Genomic DNA, 13,332 nt, shown 5'->3' with positions numbered 1-13,332 from the left:
CAAAGAAGAAGAAGTTTATCTCAGAATATATTATAAAGAGAGTCTCATAGTAGTTTAGAATTCTTATCATTCTTCTTTTTCAGCTTGATACTATGATCCACTTCTGAGTCTTATAAGAGAAGTAGATTTGTAATATTATCTTATCAGAAGACATCTAGATATTCATGATATTATTAAGAGAGTTCTGTATAAGAATCTGTTATTATAATACAGAATAACTTTTCTAGAGCTTTTTTAATATTAGTCAGACTGATAGAGTAGATTATCACATAATTCTACTATCAGTGATCTTGTCAGCAACCTTGTCAGTGACTTTATCAAAAGCTTTTTCAGAGTATTTCATAAGTACTAACAGAGATCTGTGTCAGATTCATAGTCTTGTGAATATTATCTTCATGAATTTGATTATTGTTAGAGAATATCAAACTTCTGTTTTAAGCATTTAATAAAATACCTTGTTCAGATAGTCAGGTGAGTTCTAGTATAAAATTATAGTTAAGATTATTAATCTTATATATATAAAGAAATCTCACTTCTTTATGAATTCTTTATCTCTATTTCTATCTCTTATGTAATTAATAGAGTTAGTGACTCTTGATTATATACAACTATATAAACTGAAGTTTGTGACTACTATTTATAACTCAGCTTAAATACTATTATATATTTAATCTCTACATTTATCTTTCTACTGTGAATACTGCTAGTAGCTATCAGTACATATTATATCAAGCTATGAATATCTGAATAATTATCTGTGAGAACATATTCTTACAAATTTTCACTTCTGAATTTAAATTTATTTTATTGCTTTAAATGACTTTAAATCTCATTTATATATTATCAAAAATCATTACTTCTTAAAAAATTAAAAATAGTCTTAAAAAAACCTTAAAATCTCTAAAAATAGTAACTTTATACTAAGAATGAAACTAAATAACATTAAATAAAATCACTTTCTTATTTTTTCTAAGTTATAGTCTCATTTTAAGATCTGATAAATAGTCACTTTACATGTTTTTTTAATACTTAGTCTCAGCAGGATTTACACTAAGAAATGTATGAGATCAGATTAAATGAAATTAAATGTGAAATTTATAATCTTATCAGTCAGTCTAATTATCTGTGAGTACTTATTCTTACCACTCACATGTTTATTTATATAGTTAATTTGACTCTTTGAGATATAAGTGATTTCATAATTTCAGCATTTAACTTATTAAAATAGTGTGATTTAAAAGTTATTACAATGACTTTTATAATAATAATAATATTTAATACTACATGAAATTGACAGATAAGATGTTAGAGATGAGATATTTAAGAAAAAAGAGAAATCAATTCAAAATATATAGTAATCTTATATAAATAAAATGCAAGGTGATTTGAAGCTAAATGTAATTACTCAATAAAACATGAAAGTGCTTCTTAGCTGTATAAATTCAATCTGACCAGCGCAATTCTTTTGATAGTACTGTTTGTAGAATAGTTGAAGTTCTATTGACAGAGCTATCTACAAAGAATCTAATATAGTGACTGGCCCGTGATAGAGAGGTTGCCACAGCAGCGGCCGTAGCCGGGCGGCCAACAGTTTGTTGTAAATCTCCATGCCTATAAGCTCTTGAATTCTCACTTATTACATAGTGTATTTATGCAATGCATAAATGTGTCATCTTTGCTGTTGGGGAAGAGGAGGTGGATGAAGATGTGAATCCCTTGGCTATTGTAATTGAGTGACAAATCTCATACTTTGCAGATGAAGATGCACTGAATGAGTTTTTGAAATACCTTGATGATAATCCCTGGGTTCGTGTGTTGGAAGTAATTCAGGATGGTTTTAACAAAGACAACCTGTACAGATTATTTTTCCTTTGCAAGAGTGTTGATGATGGTTTTCAAAGTTTTATCTGTGCAATGACGAATTTTGATCCGGCAAAGAGGATCACTGCTCATGAGGTGTTGACACACAAGTGGTTTGAGGGTGTTTAAGGTGGGCAGAGAAGCAAAGACATCAGTACCCTAATCTGCTCTTCTCAACGGGTGACACAGGTGCGCATACGATGGCTATGCAGCAACAGCACAAGTGACCTGAGTTTCCCTGGAACTACGCAAGTTTAGATGGATTGGTGCAAATAGTAAAGCCAGCGCATATGATAATCACTAAATTTGATTTGATATGATTACATCAGTTACACCGTTTCTGCCGCCACATACGCCATATTTTCGGTGGTTTAATGTTATTCTTTCTGAATTTATCTAAATGCCTGTTTTATATCTGTATGTAGGCCATGAACGGTAATCCATGGAATAATATTTTCTTAAAAATTTACTTTTCACTTGACAGGATGAGCAAGAGGGACCAGCAGACGTGTAAACCATGTAACCAACTAATCCGTATGAATTTCGAAATAACAATATATCAATAAAAGGTAAGACGTAAAGACTACAAATATCAATTAAGAGGGATATACAAACGGGAACTATTAAGCGAAAGAGAGAGGGGAAAAATATGAGGCAAAAGTACCTTTGCAATTCCAAAAAGAGCACTCATGAAAGGGAATAATAAGAAAAGGCTAACCGCACCAAATATCACAGGTCAAAAGGGAAGGAGGAAGAGGCATGTGTATGTATGTGAGGTATGTAATGTTTAAAGAAATTCTCTCCGCAATTCTTATTCCAAAGAGAGCAAGCCAGCTACCGCAGCACAATACAGACAAAAAAAAAAAAAGAATGAAAGGGGGGGGAAATTCTTTACATCAACACGATTCCAAGGCCGGCCAAAACACCACAGACAACATAAGCACCCACGCTAATTAATCCCATATTGAACGCGGGAATAGTAGTCGTAAAAGCAGCAGATGAGGGGGACGAACCAGGTTGTCCAGAGGTAACAGTTCCTTTCCCATCCGGGCCAGCCTGCTTTATCAAGTCATCACAGGTGCCCGATGGCTCCTTCGCACTCTGCAGCTGCGCGGCACCGTCGAAATCACAGGCGCTATCGGCTTGACCTTGTTGCTTGTAGTAGGTGTCATAGGCAAACGAGAGCTGGTCGCGTGGGTCGCACATGCTGTATGCGCCGAATACACCATCTTCAGTATCGTGGGCGATGCCGGCGCAGACATCCTCGCCAAGACCGCACACGGTGCCGAATTTGTCACCGAGATCTTCGTCGTCGATGGACTTCTTGGCGACGCAGGAGAGGGATTTGACCATGCAGGCGCAGAGTTCCTGGTTGGGGACGGGGGGGAGAGACGGGTGGGATTTCCATGCGCTGCTGGTCCCGGGGCACTCAGAGAGTTCAGTGTACTCGGCTTTGTACTCGCTCATCTTGACACCCTTGGGGTCGACCTTGGTAATTTGTTCCTTCAGGTTCTTGAAATCAACACGGCGTGTGACCTTGTCACCCTTGAGGTCGACCAAACCTATTATTCTCAGGGTATATTGTTAAATATATTGGATTCCCTAGATATGAAGGGGGAGGGGAGGGGGTGGGTTATATATAAACGTTCAAGACCTACCGTAGTTGTTAGCCTCTTGGAAATACATGTACACGATACCTCCACTGATGACGGGTGTCATCTGAGGGCCGTACATCGCAGCGACATCGGTAAACTTGCGTGGGCGGACTTCGTTGCAGCCATACTCAGCGAAGAAGACGGGGACAGAGTAGGAGGAGAACTCCTTGACAACCTTATCGTAGCCAGACTCTTTGAAGCTAGAGTCACCGCACCACGAGTAGATGTTGTAACCCCAGAAGTCAATAGACTCCTCTTTGCTGCCGCAGTTGAAGTAATCAGCCATATCATCGCGGATATCGGCATCGTCGTTGGTAGCGTAACCGACACCAATGGAGCGGTAACCATTCTGCTTGATATAGGCCTTGGTGTCGCGAACGGCAGCCTTGACGAAGGCACTAGCGTCAGTGTTGGACTTGTTGTTTGAAACCTCGTTGCCGGCGAAGAAGCCCATGACGTTTGAGTAAGGGGCAAGCACGTCTACGACGGCAGTGTAGCGGTTGTAAAGTTCGATGTCCCACTTAGGATCATCACGGTTGATCGAGGTTCTGGGCTCAGACAGGTCAGCGACCACGTAGATGCCGGCTTCCTGGAGCATTTCCATGCACTCGGTGTGGTCCGCCTTGGGATCGATCGCGTAGACTCTGATGATATTTGTCTCTAGTTCTTGGAGGAGTGGAATGTCGCGTTTGCAATTCTCGACATTGGCAAGGGGGTCTTTATAGCCAGTTTTATTGGTAGTGCCATTGCTGGAGATTTCCTCTGTATAGAAGTACACATAACAATTAGATATTGAACCAAAAGGTTGTACATCATGTAGAAACCGAGTATGCTGTCCGCTTACGTTGGTATGCAACACCGCGCATGAAACTGGGATGGTCGTTAGACATAGGTATAAGTCTATGGCATGGAGTGATATACTATTATCATAGAAGGAAGGATTTAGAGACTCACAATTGCTCGCCGCTAGATTTATAGAAGAATTTGGAGCCCTAGAAAAAAGAAGAATCTCAAACCCCCAGTTAGCCATAGAAAAAGAATAAATAGATTTTATTTAAAAATTTAGAGCGGTAGTTAGAAATTGGAATAGAGCTCATTACCTTGATGACAATGGGGTCCAGCTCAGCAGCGAAGGCCGAACCCGCAAGAGCGGCGCCCGCGATGACGGAGGAGAACTTCATGGCGGGAGGATGAAATCAACAACGAATATGTAAGGTAATTAATAGTTATACAAAGGTTAAAACTAAGTTGGGCTAGGGTTAAATGCGAGTTGCGCGAGTGCGTGTGTGTGCGACAATGGGGAGTGAAGGATATTACAGTTGGTAAAAGGGGGATATTCAAGAGAGAGTATTGAAGAAGAGCGAAACAAAAAGAGCGAGAGATAGAAAAAGAAGGAGTCAGGTGGACATAGGGTCCTAACGAGAGACTGGAAGGAATGAGCGAGAAAAGGAAGAAGAAAAGGAAGAAGAAGAGGAAAAGAGACAGCAGATGGGAAGTTGGGCGACGTTGAACAAAGGAGAAGAAGCAAGGGGGAGAAGAAGAGCGGGAGAACAGGGGGATTATGTCAGCCACTTTTTAGCGATAGACTCGGCAATGGTCCATGGTTGGCTACAGATTTGGATGGTACGGATCGGGTCCCGCTGCGGGCTGCCCACTGTCCACTGTCCACTGTCCTCTGGCCCCTGGGAGGAACCTCGGTGAGGCCTTGTTTTGTTAGTTGGAACTAGCCATGCTTCCACCAATCACATGCCCCGTGAGGCGCCAATGCTCAGGCACTGCCTACGTAAGCTTTCTTGCACTACTGTCAACCCTGGTATTAAGATTACACATATATTACACCTCAGCGTGTCTTCAGTCAATACTCCGGAGACAGCGCACATCTGTGGATACTTGCTGAGGGTTACTCCGTACTACAAAGTATAATAATACCTTGCAACTTGGTAGATAGAGTAAATAGGCAATGCTCTCTGCTCAGCGAGATTATATTGCTAAGGAAACATAGGGAGTATACCTACTCATGATAGGTGCATCTTTTAAGTCCTAGTTTATGCACGAGTGGTGTAATTTATATCGATAACTAATCCCTGAAACTTCTGCCTGCCGATTCCGAAACACGCCTCCCAACTGAAACATCCTAATCAACTCAGAGGAGTCAATCATGTCAGTTTATCCAGAATTTCTTGTTTCTTCGCCTCTCTCTCTTCTCTCTCGAGCCTATCAGAAGTTAATGGTGAATAGACACTGTGCCAACCCCTTTTCTTGATCTTCGGATCTGCAATAATTCGTCTGCAGGCTTCTTTCATCTTTATCCCTCACAGACCATTACCTGAATGCTAGGAGCAAGACCAACCCCAGTGCTGAACAACGAAGCTGAGAGGTAGCTATCTATTAACCGCAGTAACTACGGCAGCCTATAATGACATTTGAGTCAAATGAGTTATTTTGTGTTTTTGTACTGTTATTATCTCCCTTCTCTCTATATATTATAGAAAAACCAACTTTTCTTATTCGGCGACACGTCGCCGAATATTAAACGTCAAGATGGCGTTGAGACGGCGCAGAACTTTCTAACATCATCATGACACTACTGTAACGTGACGGAACCGAAGCGGTGGCTAGTCAGCGGTGTTATGTAGGAGTAGTTGTTTGAGAAGCTGTATGAGTGAGCTTGACTATCTTGCTTGAATAGTGAGCTTGTAGACTGTGGTTCGGAAGAACGTACGACCGTCGGATAATAACGCGGCCGCTTCCGAACTACTAGCGTACGCGTACGCTTCTGAACTACTAGCGTACGCGTACGAATGTAAAGGGGGCCCTAGCGGCCACTAATTAATTTAGTGTATGAGATTCAATATATAAGAAGCCGGCGTACGCCTGTAATTGTACGCTGGCTTAAGCAACCTTTGAATCACATCTGGTAGCATGTCTAAAAACCGGTGAGGAGCGCAGGCTTCTTCAGAGTGTGATAATTCTGCCTACAAAGTGATTTATAGTTATCATGCCAGTGTGGTCCTAGAATGTCTCAAAAAATAGTGTATGAAGGGCAGTGAGTGAAAGAGCATCTGATTGATGCTGCTTCACTTGTTGAGGGAAAACTTCACACTCAGGCAAATGCCATGTATGAGACGCGAATGAATGAGGTGTGAGAAAGGGGATGAGAGCAGTGAACCAGATTCAAAGAAGTCTGCTCTCTACTCAAAAGAAGGATAAAAAGGAAGAGTGATCATCACTGAAGTCATATAATGATAACAGAGTGATATAGTGATATAATGATATAGTAATATAATGATACAGTGATATAGTGATATAATAATACAGTGATAATGATAGACATTATATAATTAATAAGAAACCACTGAAATGAATATCTTCTCTAGCTGATATGAATAACATTCTTCTCTGCTATCTGAACTGAAAGATATACAGAACCTTTCAGAGGGTTTACTCAAAGCAGTAAGAAAAGCAGCTGAGACTGCTGAACTGAAATCAAAGCTCTGTACATATATGAGAATTCTAAACAAGATCAAGGCCTTGTGTACACAGTGACAGGCTGAGATGAAGATCAAACAACAATTGACATTCACTGCAGATCAAGTATTCACTATGAAGAGCTTCACTGATGCAATCATCATTATTAATAAGAATAGAGAAAACCAGATCTTAGATCTACAGCAGAAGATTGAACATTTACACAGACAGACAACTACACTGAATCTGAAGATCTCATCATAATTATTCACAACCTCTTCAGAAGTGTATATATTATCAGAGATTACTGTGCAGAATGAGAATCTGAGCATGAAATATATCAAGTCAGAAGATCTGCTGAAGTTATCAAGCTTTAATAGTGACTGAAAAAATGATACTGTAATCAGCTAGCTAAGTCAGATGCAATTATATTATTGAATCAAATGTGAACTCACAGACAGACAGTTAACAGAATTTCAACAAGTCTTAAGATCTGCTGTGTTTCTATGTGAAAAAGTGAAGTCATTATAAATAACTGATGAAAAGATGAATCTCACAGATTCAGAGTAATATTCATTCTTATAAATATGAAATGAGTTTTTCAAGTGAATCTTGTATAACTTTGAGAAAGTGAATATACAAGACAAGTGTTATAAACACTTCACTGAGTGTAGATAAGTGAGTAATCTTATATTATACTTCACACACTTCAGCTTATACTATCTTGTGTTAAATGAAGAGCTTTCAACATCTTTCTGTTTACAGATCTTCATTCATGATCTTACATCTGAGTTGAGAGTAGAATGAAAATGCTTAACCTCACAGTCAGACACAGTAAAGGAAGTATATAACATTCTCATTATACAGAAATAAGTGAGTCAATTACAACAGAAAATACTGCAATCAAGTATATCTCAGTGAAGAACAGATAATCAGACTTCTATGACATAAGCTACACACTCAGATATGATGAATCTAGATCTGAATGTCATTGCTAAAGCACTGAATCTCTCAAAAAAGAAATCTTCTGAGTGAAAACCTTGGTGTTGCAAGTATTGAGCTTGTTTCAACTGCAGATGTTAAAATCATGATGTAAAAGATTGCACTCAGTGTGTGCAGTCAAAAAACTAGTAGAATCAGTGAGCTCAGAGACACTCACTGATATTCTATGAAAAGCCTTCAAAGTGAAAGAGATGCCTGTGTTAGATGACTCTCTGAATTCTATAAATACAAAGAAGAAGCAGGCTTCTGACTGAGATGTAAGTGAGAATGAAGTGAATACTCATCTCAATGCCTTGAGATCTGAAATATTAATGTATAAGAGACACTTGAGTAAGAATTGAGAGATGACTGCAAAAGTATTAGTGAATACAGAAGCTTTGATATAATATATTGATGATTATATAATCTGAAGATTGAAAGAAGTCTGCTGAGTGAAGAATTCTCAATGTATAAGATTATCTGATAACTGATATTTGATATCACCTGCAAAAGTAAGAGTTCCCTTGCACTTCAGAGAATGATCTTGCTATATTTAAGTGTGAGAGCTGCAGAATGTGAAATATGATCTTATTCTCAGACTTGATTGATTTTAAAGGTTTAATTCACAGATTCAATGATGTACATGTCATATGCAGTTGACTGATAGAAAGAAAATGATTCATATAATTCTATCAACTGATATGAGAAGAACATTTCACATCTCTGATATAGAAGAATTAAATCTGCTTATGCATCAATAGACAAAGAGAATGATTCACAAGATCTCATCTGAAAGCATTCTGTATGTCATACAGAACCTGGAAGTGAAGGAAATCAAGATAAAAGATATATAGAAGAATAAGTGTATGAAGAAGCTTCTGAAGAAGTATGAGAAGATCTTCTGAACAGATCTTTCACCAGAATTGCTGCTGAAATGAGGATTTGTACATGAGATTGACACAGAGGATGCAAAACCAGTCAATCAGAATGTGTATCCTCTGTCACAAACACATCTTGAAGAACAGAAGTGTTAGATCACAGATCTTCTAGAATGTGGTCTCATATGATCTTCATCAAGTATGTGAGGCTTTCCAGTTCTATTTGTGAAAAAGGCAGATGAAGAGTGATGAATGTGTATTAATTATCAAGCACTCAACAAGCTTACAATCAAGAATGAATATTCACTGCTATGAATTCAACAACAGTTGAATATGATTGAAAATATCTGATATCTATCAAAGATTGATCTTCTCTCAGAATACTGACAGATCTGTATAGATGAACTGTCAGTTCTGTGAACTGTGTTTAATATGTAATAAGAGAAGTTCAAATTCCTAGCAATGTCATTCAGTCTGATAAATGCACCTGTTATCTTTTAAACAATGATGAATACAATTCTTTATAAACAGAATGAAATCTCATGTCTTGTATATCTTGATGACATTCTAGTCTTTTCAAACTCATACAATGAATATCTGAAGCATCTTGATGAAGTGCTTACAACTCTGACAGAGTATAAGCTCTACATCAAATCAATCAAGTGTGTGTTTGAAATGAAAGAGTTGAAGTTCATGAGACATGTAGTGAGTGATAACTGTATACACCTCATTCTGAAGAAATTGAATGTCATAGTAAATTGACCGCAGCTGAGAAATGTACACCATGTACAACAGTTTCTTGAGTTGATCTTATACTATTGCAGGTTCATCAAGAATTTCACATGAATATCTGCATCACTCTCAGATCTCTTAAGAGAAACAGATGCAAATCTGCAAAAGAAGAAGTTTCATTCAATCATCTGAAATGCTGTGTGCGAAGAGGCTTTTCTCACACTGAGAGAATGTGTAACAATATTCTCAGTGCTTATTCAATCAGATTGTGATAAACCTTTCTACATCAAGACAGACACATTCAAATGAGCTATCAGAGACGCTCTTCTACAGATGAGCAAGGATGACAAGCTGCACTCAGTGACATACAATGATAGGAAACTATCAGGCACTGAGCTTAATTACTCAGTGCATGAAAAGAAATTGCTAGTGATCAAGCATGTGCTGATGTTATGAAATAGATATATTGATAATGAGTATATGACAATGATGATCACAGATCATGAAAGCCTCATCTATCTATAATCAATGACAAAATCTTTCAAATGCTTAGTACATTGAATCTCAGAGTTTCAAGTATACAATCTTCATATCAAATACTGAAAAGAATTGAATGCAGTGATGCTGAATATAATCAGTTGCAGACCTGATTTCATAGATGAGAGTTCTGCAAACCAGGCACAAGGAACATTCATGTTAAACACACTGAGAGAATGCAAGGAATCAGAATGAGTGAATGTCATGATCACTTGCTTGAAGAATGACAAGATGTCAAATGATAAGTGTCTTGTGAAAGTAGTAGAAGAAATGCTTTCAAACTTTAAGCTGAGAAAATTGAAAAATGATGTTATGCTTTATCATGATCTAGAATATGCAGAAGCTCTCTATCTAGAATCTTCATTTCAATACAACTTGATAGCTCACATGCACAAAGAATTTGATCACTTAGAAAGCCCTGAACTCATGAGTATACTCAAATCAAGAGTGTACTGATCAAGCATGACTGAGAACATTCAGACATATGCTCATGAGTGCCTGAATTGCCAGGTCATGAAAGAATCTAAGAAAGAATTAGAATATGAAGAAGCATAACATCAGATGAAGAGTATAATACAACTGTTTAAATAATGAGAGATGAACCTCATAGACATATTGTCATGAATGTCAAATGGAAATTGATGAATAATCACTGCTATTGATTACACTACTGACTGGCCAGTCATGAAAGCAGTTTCAGAGATGACAGAGAAGATGATAATGAAGTTTCTACATGATGAGATCTATATTAACTATGAAATGCTGCATGAGATTCTAACTGATAATGGTACAAATCTCATAGAAGAAGTGATGAGGCATTTCATGAGCCAGTTACAGACAAGATATTGTAGAACAACATCATATCATTCATGAATAAACAGGAAGATGAAATACTTGAATGAAATCTTGAGCAACATGCTGATGAAATATCTAGTGAGTAAGTCTATAAGACTATGAGATGAATATCTCAGGCAGGCGCTATTGGCCACGCGGATTTGACAGTATGCAGTCTCCAAGTGTTCACCATTCTACCTGTTGTATGGATTGCATCCGCGCATCCCAGAGAATGCTTTGAAAAAGATGAGAGAGGGAGCAGTTACAGACACAACAGTAGCAGTTGCAGATGCAACAGTCGCGGATGCAGAACCAAGATTGAAAGAGATCAGCCATGCATGCATAAAAGCTAACAAGTTACTCCTGAACTGAGCAATTCAATTGAAAAGAATACAAGACTCACTTGTTAAGAAATCAAGTCTCAAGATAGAAATGTGAGTTCTTATATACAATGAGAGTTCTGAGAAGTTTCAATCTAGATGATTTGAGTTATATAAGATACTCAAATCACATTCTCTGAGAATGTACACATTGAAAGAATCAGAGGAACAGATCTTATACAACTTAATTAATAGTTCACAACTTGTGAAAGCAAAGATACAAGACCTGAGTGAATTATGATTATTCACAGCACTATTGTCAGTGTTGAAAAAGAAGAGACTTACAATTAAAAAGCCTTATAAAGTAAGAGAAATCATAGACACTTATGAATCAGATGATCTCACTTATTCTGACCTTTTCATAATTATAAGAAAAGAATGAGAAGAAATGAAGAAATCAGATGAATATCACACTTCAATAAGTGATAAGACTGTAGTCAGTCATATAATAACATGCTGCAGACAGCAGATGCAACACAGCAAAGAGTGATCTCAAAGCAGCAGACTTGCATATGAGTCAGATCACAGAAGGAAAAGAAATTCAGAGTTGAATTTGACTGTTTATATCAGTTCAATTGCAGAGATCACAGAGGATGAACTATCTGAAACATCTGTGAATATGTGAGACCAAGCTATCTTGACCCCTAGAGATACTCAGAGATCAGATGAGATTAGTTTCAATGAGCTGTTCACTGTAGTAATCTGAGTGAGTGAAGAGAGACAGTATAATATGCAAGACAGAATCACAAAAAGTTGAAAGCTGCTGAACCTAGTCACTGAATGCTGTATTATATAGAGGTCATGTAAGAGTAGTGACTAGCAGATAGAGAAAAAGTGTAAGAAAAGAAATAATGAATTGATTATCAACTGTAAGAATCAGCTGCAAAAGACAAATGTTATTATACATACTTCATTCATTTTTATACATCACACATTTAATCTATTTTCAATGCCATGTCACCTGAAAAACACTAAAAACAAAGGAAATCTCAAAACTCAAGATCTGCAAGGAATTTGAGAGTCACAAGCCACTCTCATAACAACACCATGTATGTCTTCAATTCCTCTACTACTCTGTATACAATATTAATGTCATTGATCACAAGATTGACTGGAATGTCAATATAGAAATGCACACATGTACATGTAGAGAAATTGAAGAAGAGTGTGAAACCCGCAGAACCAGGAGTCAGGGCAGAGAGGGCGGAGGCAGAAGAAACAGAAGAAGAAGAAGATGCAGAATCAGATGAATGACAGAAGCCACCCAGAGTCAAATACTTACAATCCGGTGTGCGCACAACCTTCCCCGCAGAAGAGGGAGAAGAAGCAATGAAAGGAGCTTGAGAGCAGGAGAGGGTAGTCTCAGCAGTGTTATTATCTTTGATTAAAATGACCTCTGACGCCGGAGTAACTAAGAACTATTATTAGCATATGAAACTGCAAAAACAGGGGTAACAATTATCAAATGAACACTCACTGGTCTTAGAATTGTATGTGCAATTACAACACACATGAGACTTCTCAGAAAGAGAGAGAAGAATATGAGAGAATGCAGGAAGCAGGACACAGCATGTGAACAGCTCATTCTCATGACAACATCTCAGACAAGGTATACAAGCCTCATGCCTGCGGGTGTAAAAGAGTATGACATTCATGTTCCTGTTCCTGAAAACACAGATATCTTTTGTCTGTATCATAAAGTCAGATAACAGATGTCAGAGAATAGGCTGATACAGATCTATCATTCTGAAGAAATTCATCAGAGTGAATATTCTCATGATATTGAACTTTACAGTTGTAAAAAGTTTCTTGATATCTGTGAATATCATGACTTCATGCACAGTAAAACTCATAATGATTTTTTCTAAGAACAGAAAAATCAGTATCAGAAAGAAAAGATGAAAAAGAAAAAGACTTACAATCTTAATACTGTTAAGAGAGAGAGTGATTCTCTGATATAAATGAATGATTATCTCATCATGAATATTTAAAACAAATGTAATAATC

At 37.6% G+C, this 13,332-nt stretch overlaps 1 protein-coding gene across 1 annotated transcript; it reads right to left on the bottom strand.

Annotated features, from left to right (window-relative positions):
* Positions 1 to 2,263: 2,263 nt before the first annotated feature.
* BDCG_08336 (beta-1,3-glucanosyltransferase 3) lies at positions 2,264 to 5,140 on the bottom strand. Its single transcript, XM_045424115.1, has 5 exons — positions 4,616 to 5,140; positions 4,470 to 4,507; positions 4,360 to 4,385; positions 3,519 to 4,277; positions 2,264 to 3,422 (listed from the first exon to the last, which is right to left on the bottom strand). Exons 1-5 carry the CDS (start codon positions 4,694 to 4,696, stop codon positions 2,752 to 2,754), a joined length of 1,575 nt encoding a protein of 524 aa, XP_045272899.1. The 5' UTR covers positions 4,697 to 5,140; the 3' UTR covers positions 2,264 to 2,751.
* Positions 5,141 to 13,332: the final 8,192 nt, after the last annotated feature.

The sequence above is a fragment of the Blastomyces dermatitidis genome (genome assembly GCF_000003525.1).
Source record: "Blastomyces dermatitidis ER-3 genomic scaffold supercont1.11, whole genome shotgun sequence".
NCBI classification, from domain to species: domain Eukaryota; kingdom Fungi; phylum Ascomycota; class Eurotiomycetes; order Onygenales; family Ajellomycetaceae; genus Blastomyces; species Blastomyces dermatitidis.
This window is presented reverse-complemented; position numbering and strand designations above follow the sequence as displayed.

Bases quoted from the DNA above. Each gene is read 5' to 3' on its own strand.
- BDCG_08336 (XM_045424115.1), bottom strand. From the start codon at position 4,696: ATGAAGTTCTCCTCCGTCATCGCGGGCGCCGCTCTTGCGGGTTCGGCC. The intron at 4,508-4,615 runs GTAATGAGCTCT...TCTTTTTTCTAG, and splicing joins TGGACCCCATTGTCATCAAG to GGCTCCAAATTCTTCTATAA. The intron at 3,423-3,518 runs GTAGGTCTTGAA...TGAGAATAATAG, and splicing joins CCAAGAGGCTAACAACTACG to GTTTGGTCGACCTCAAGGGT.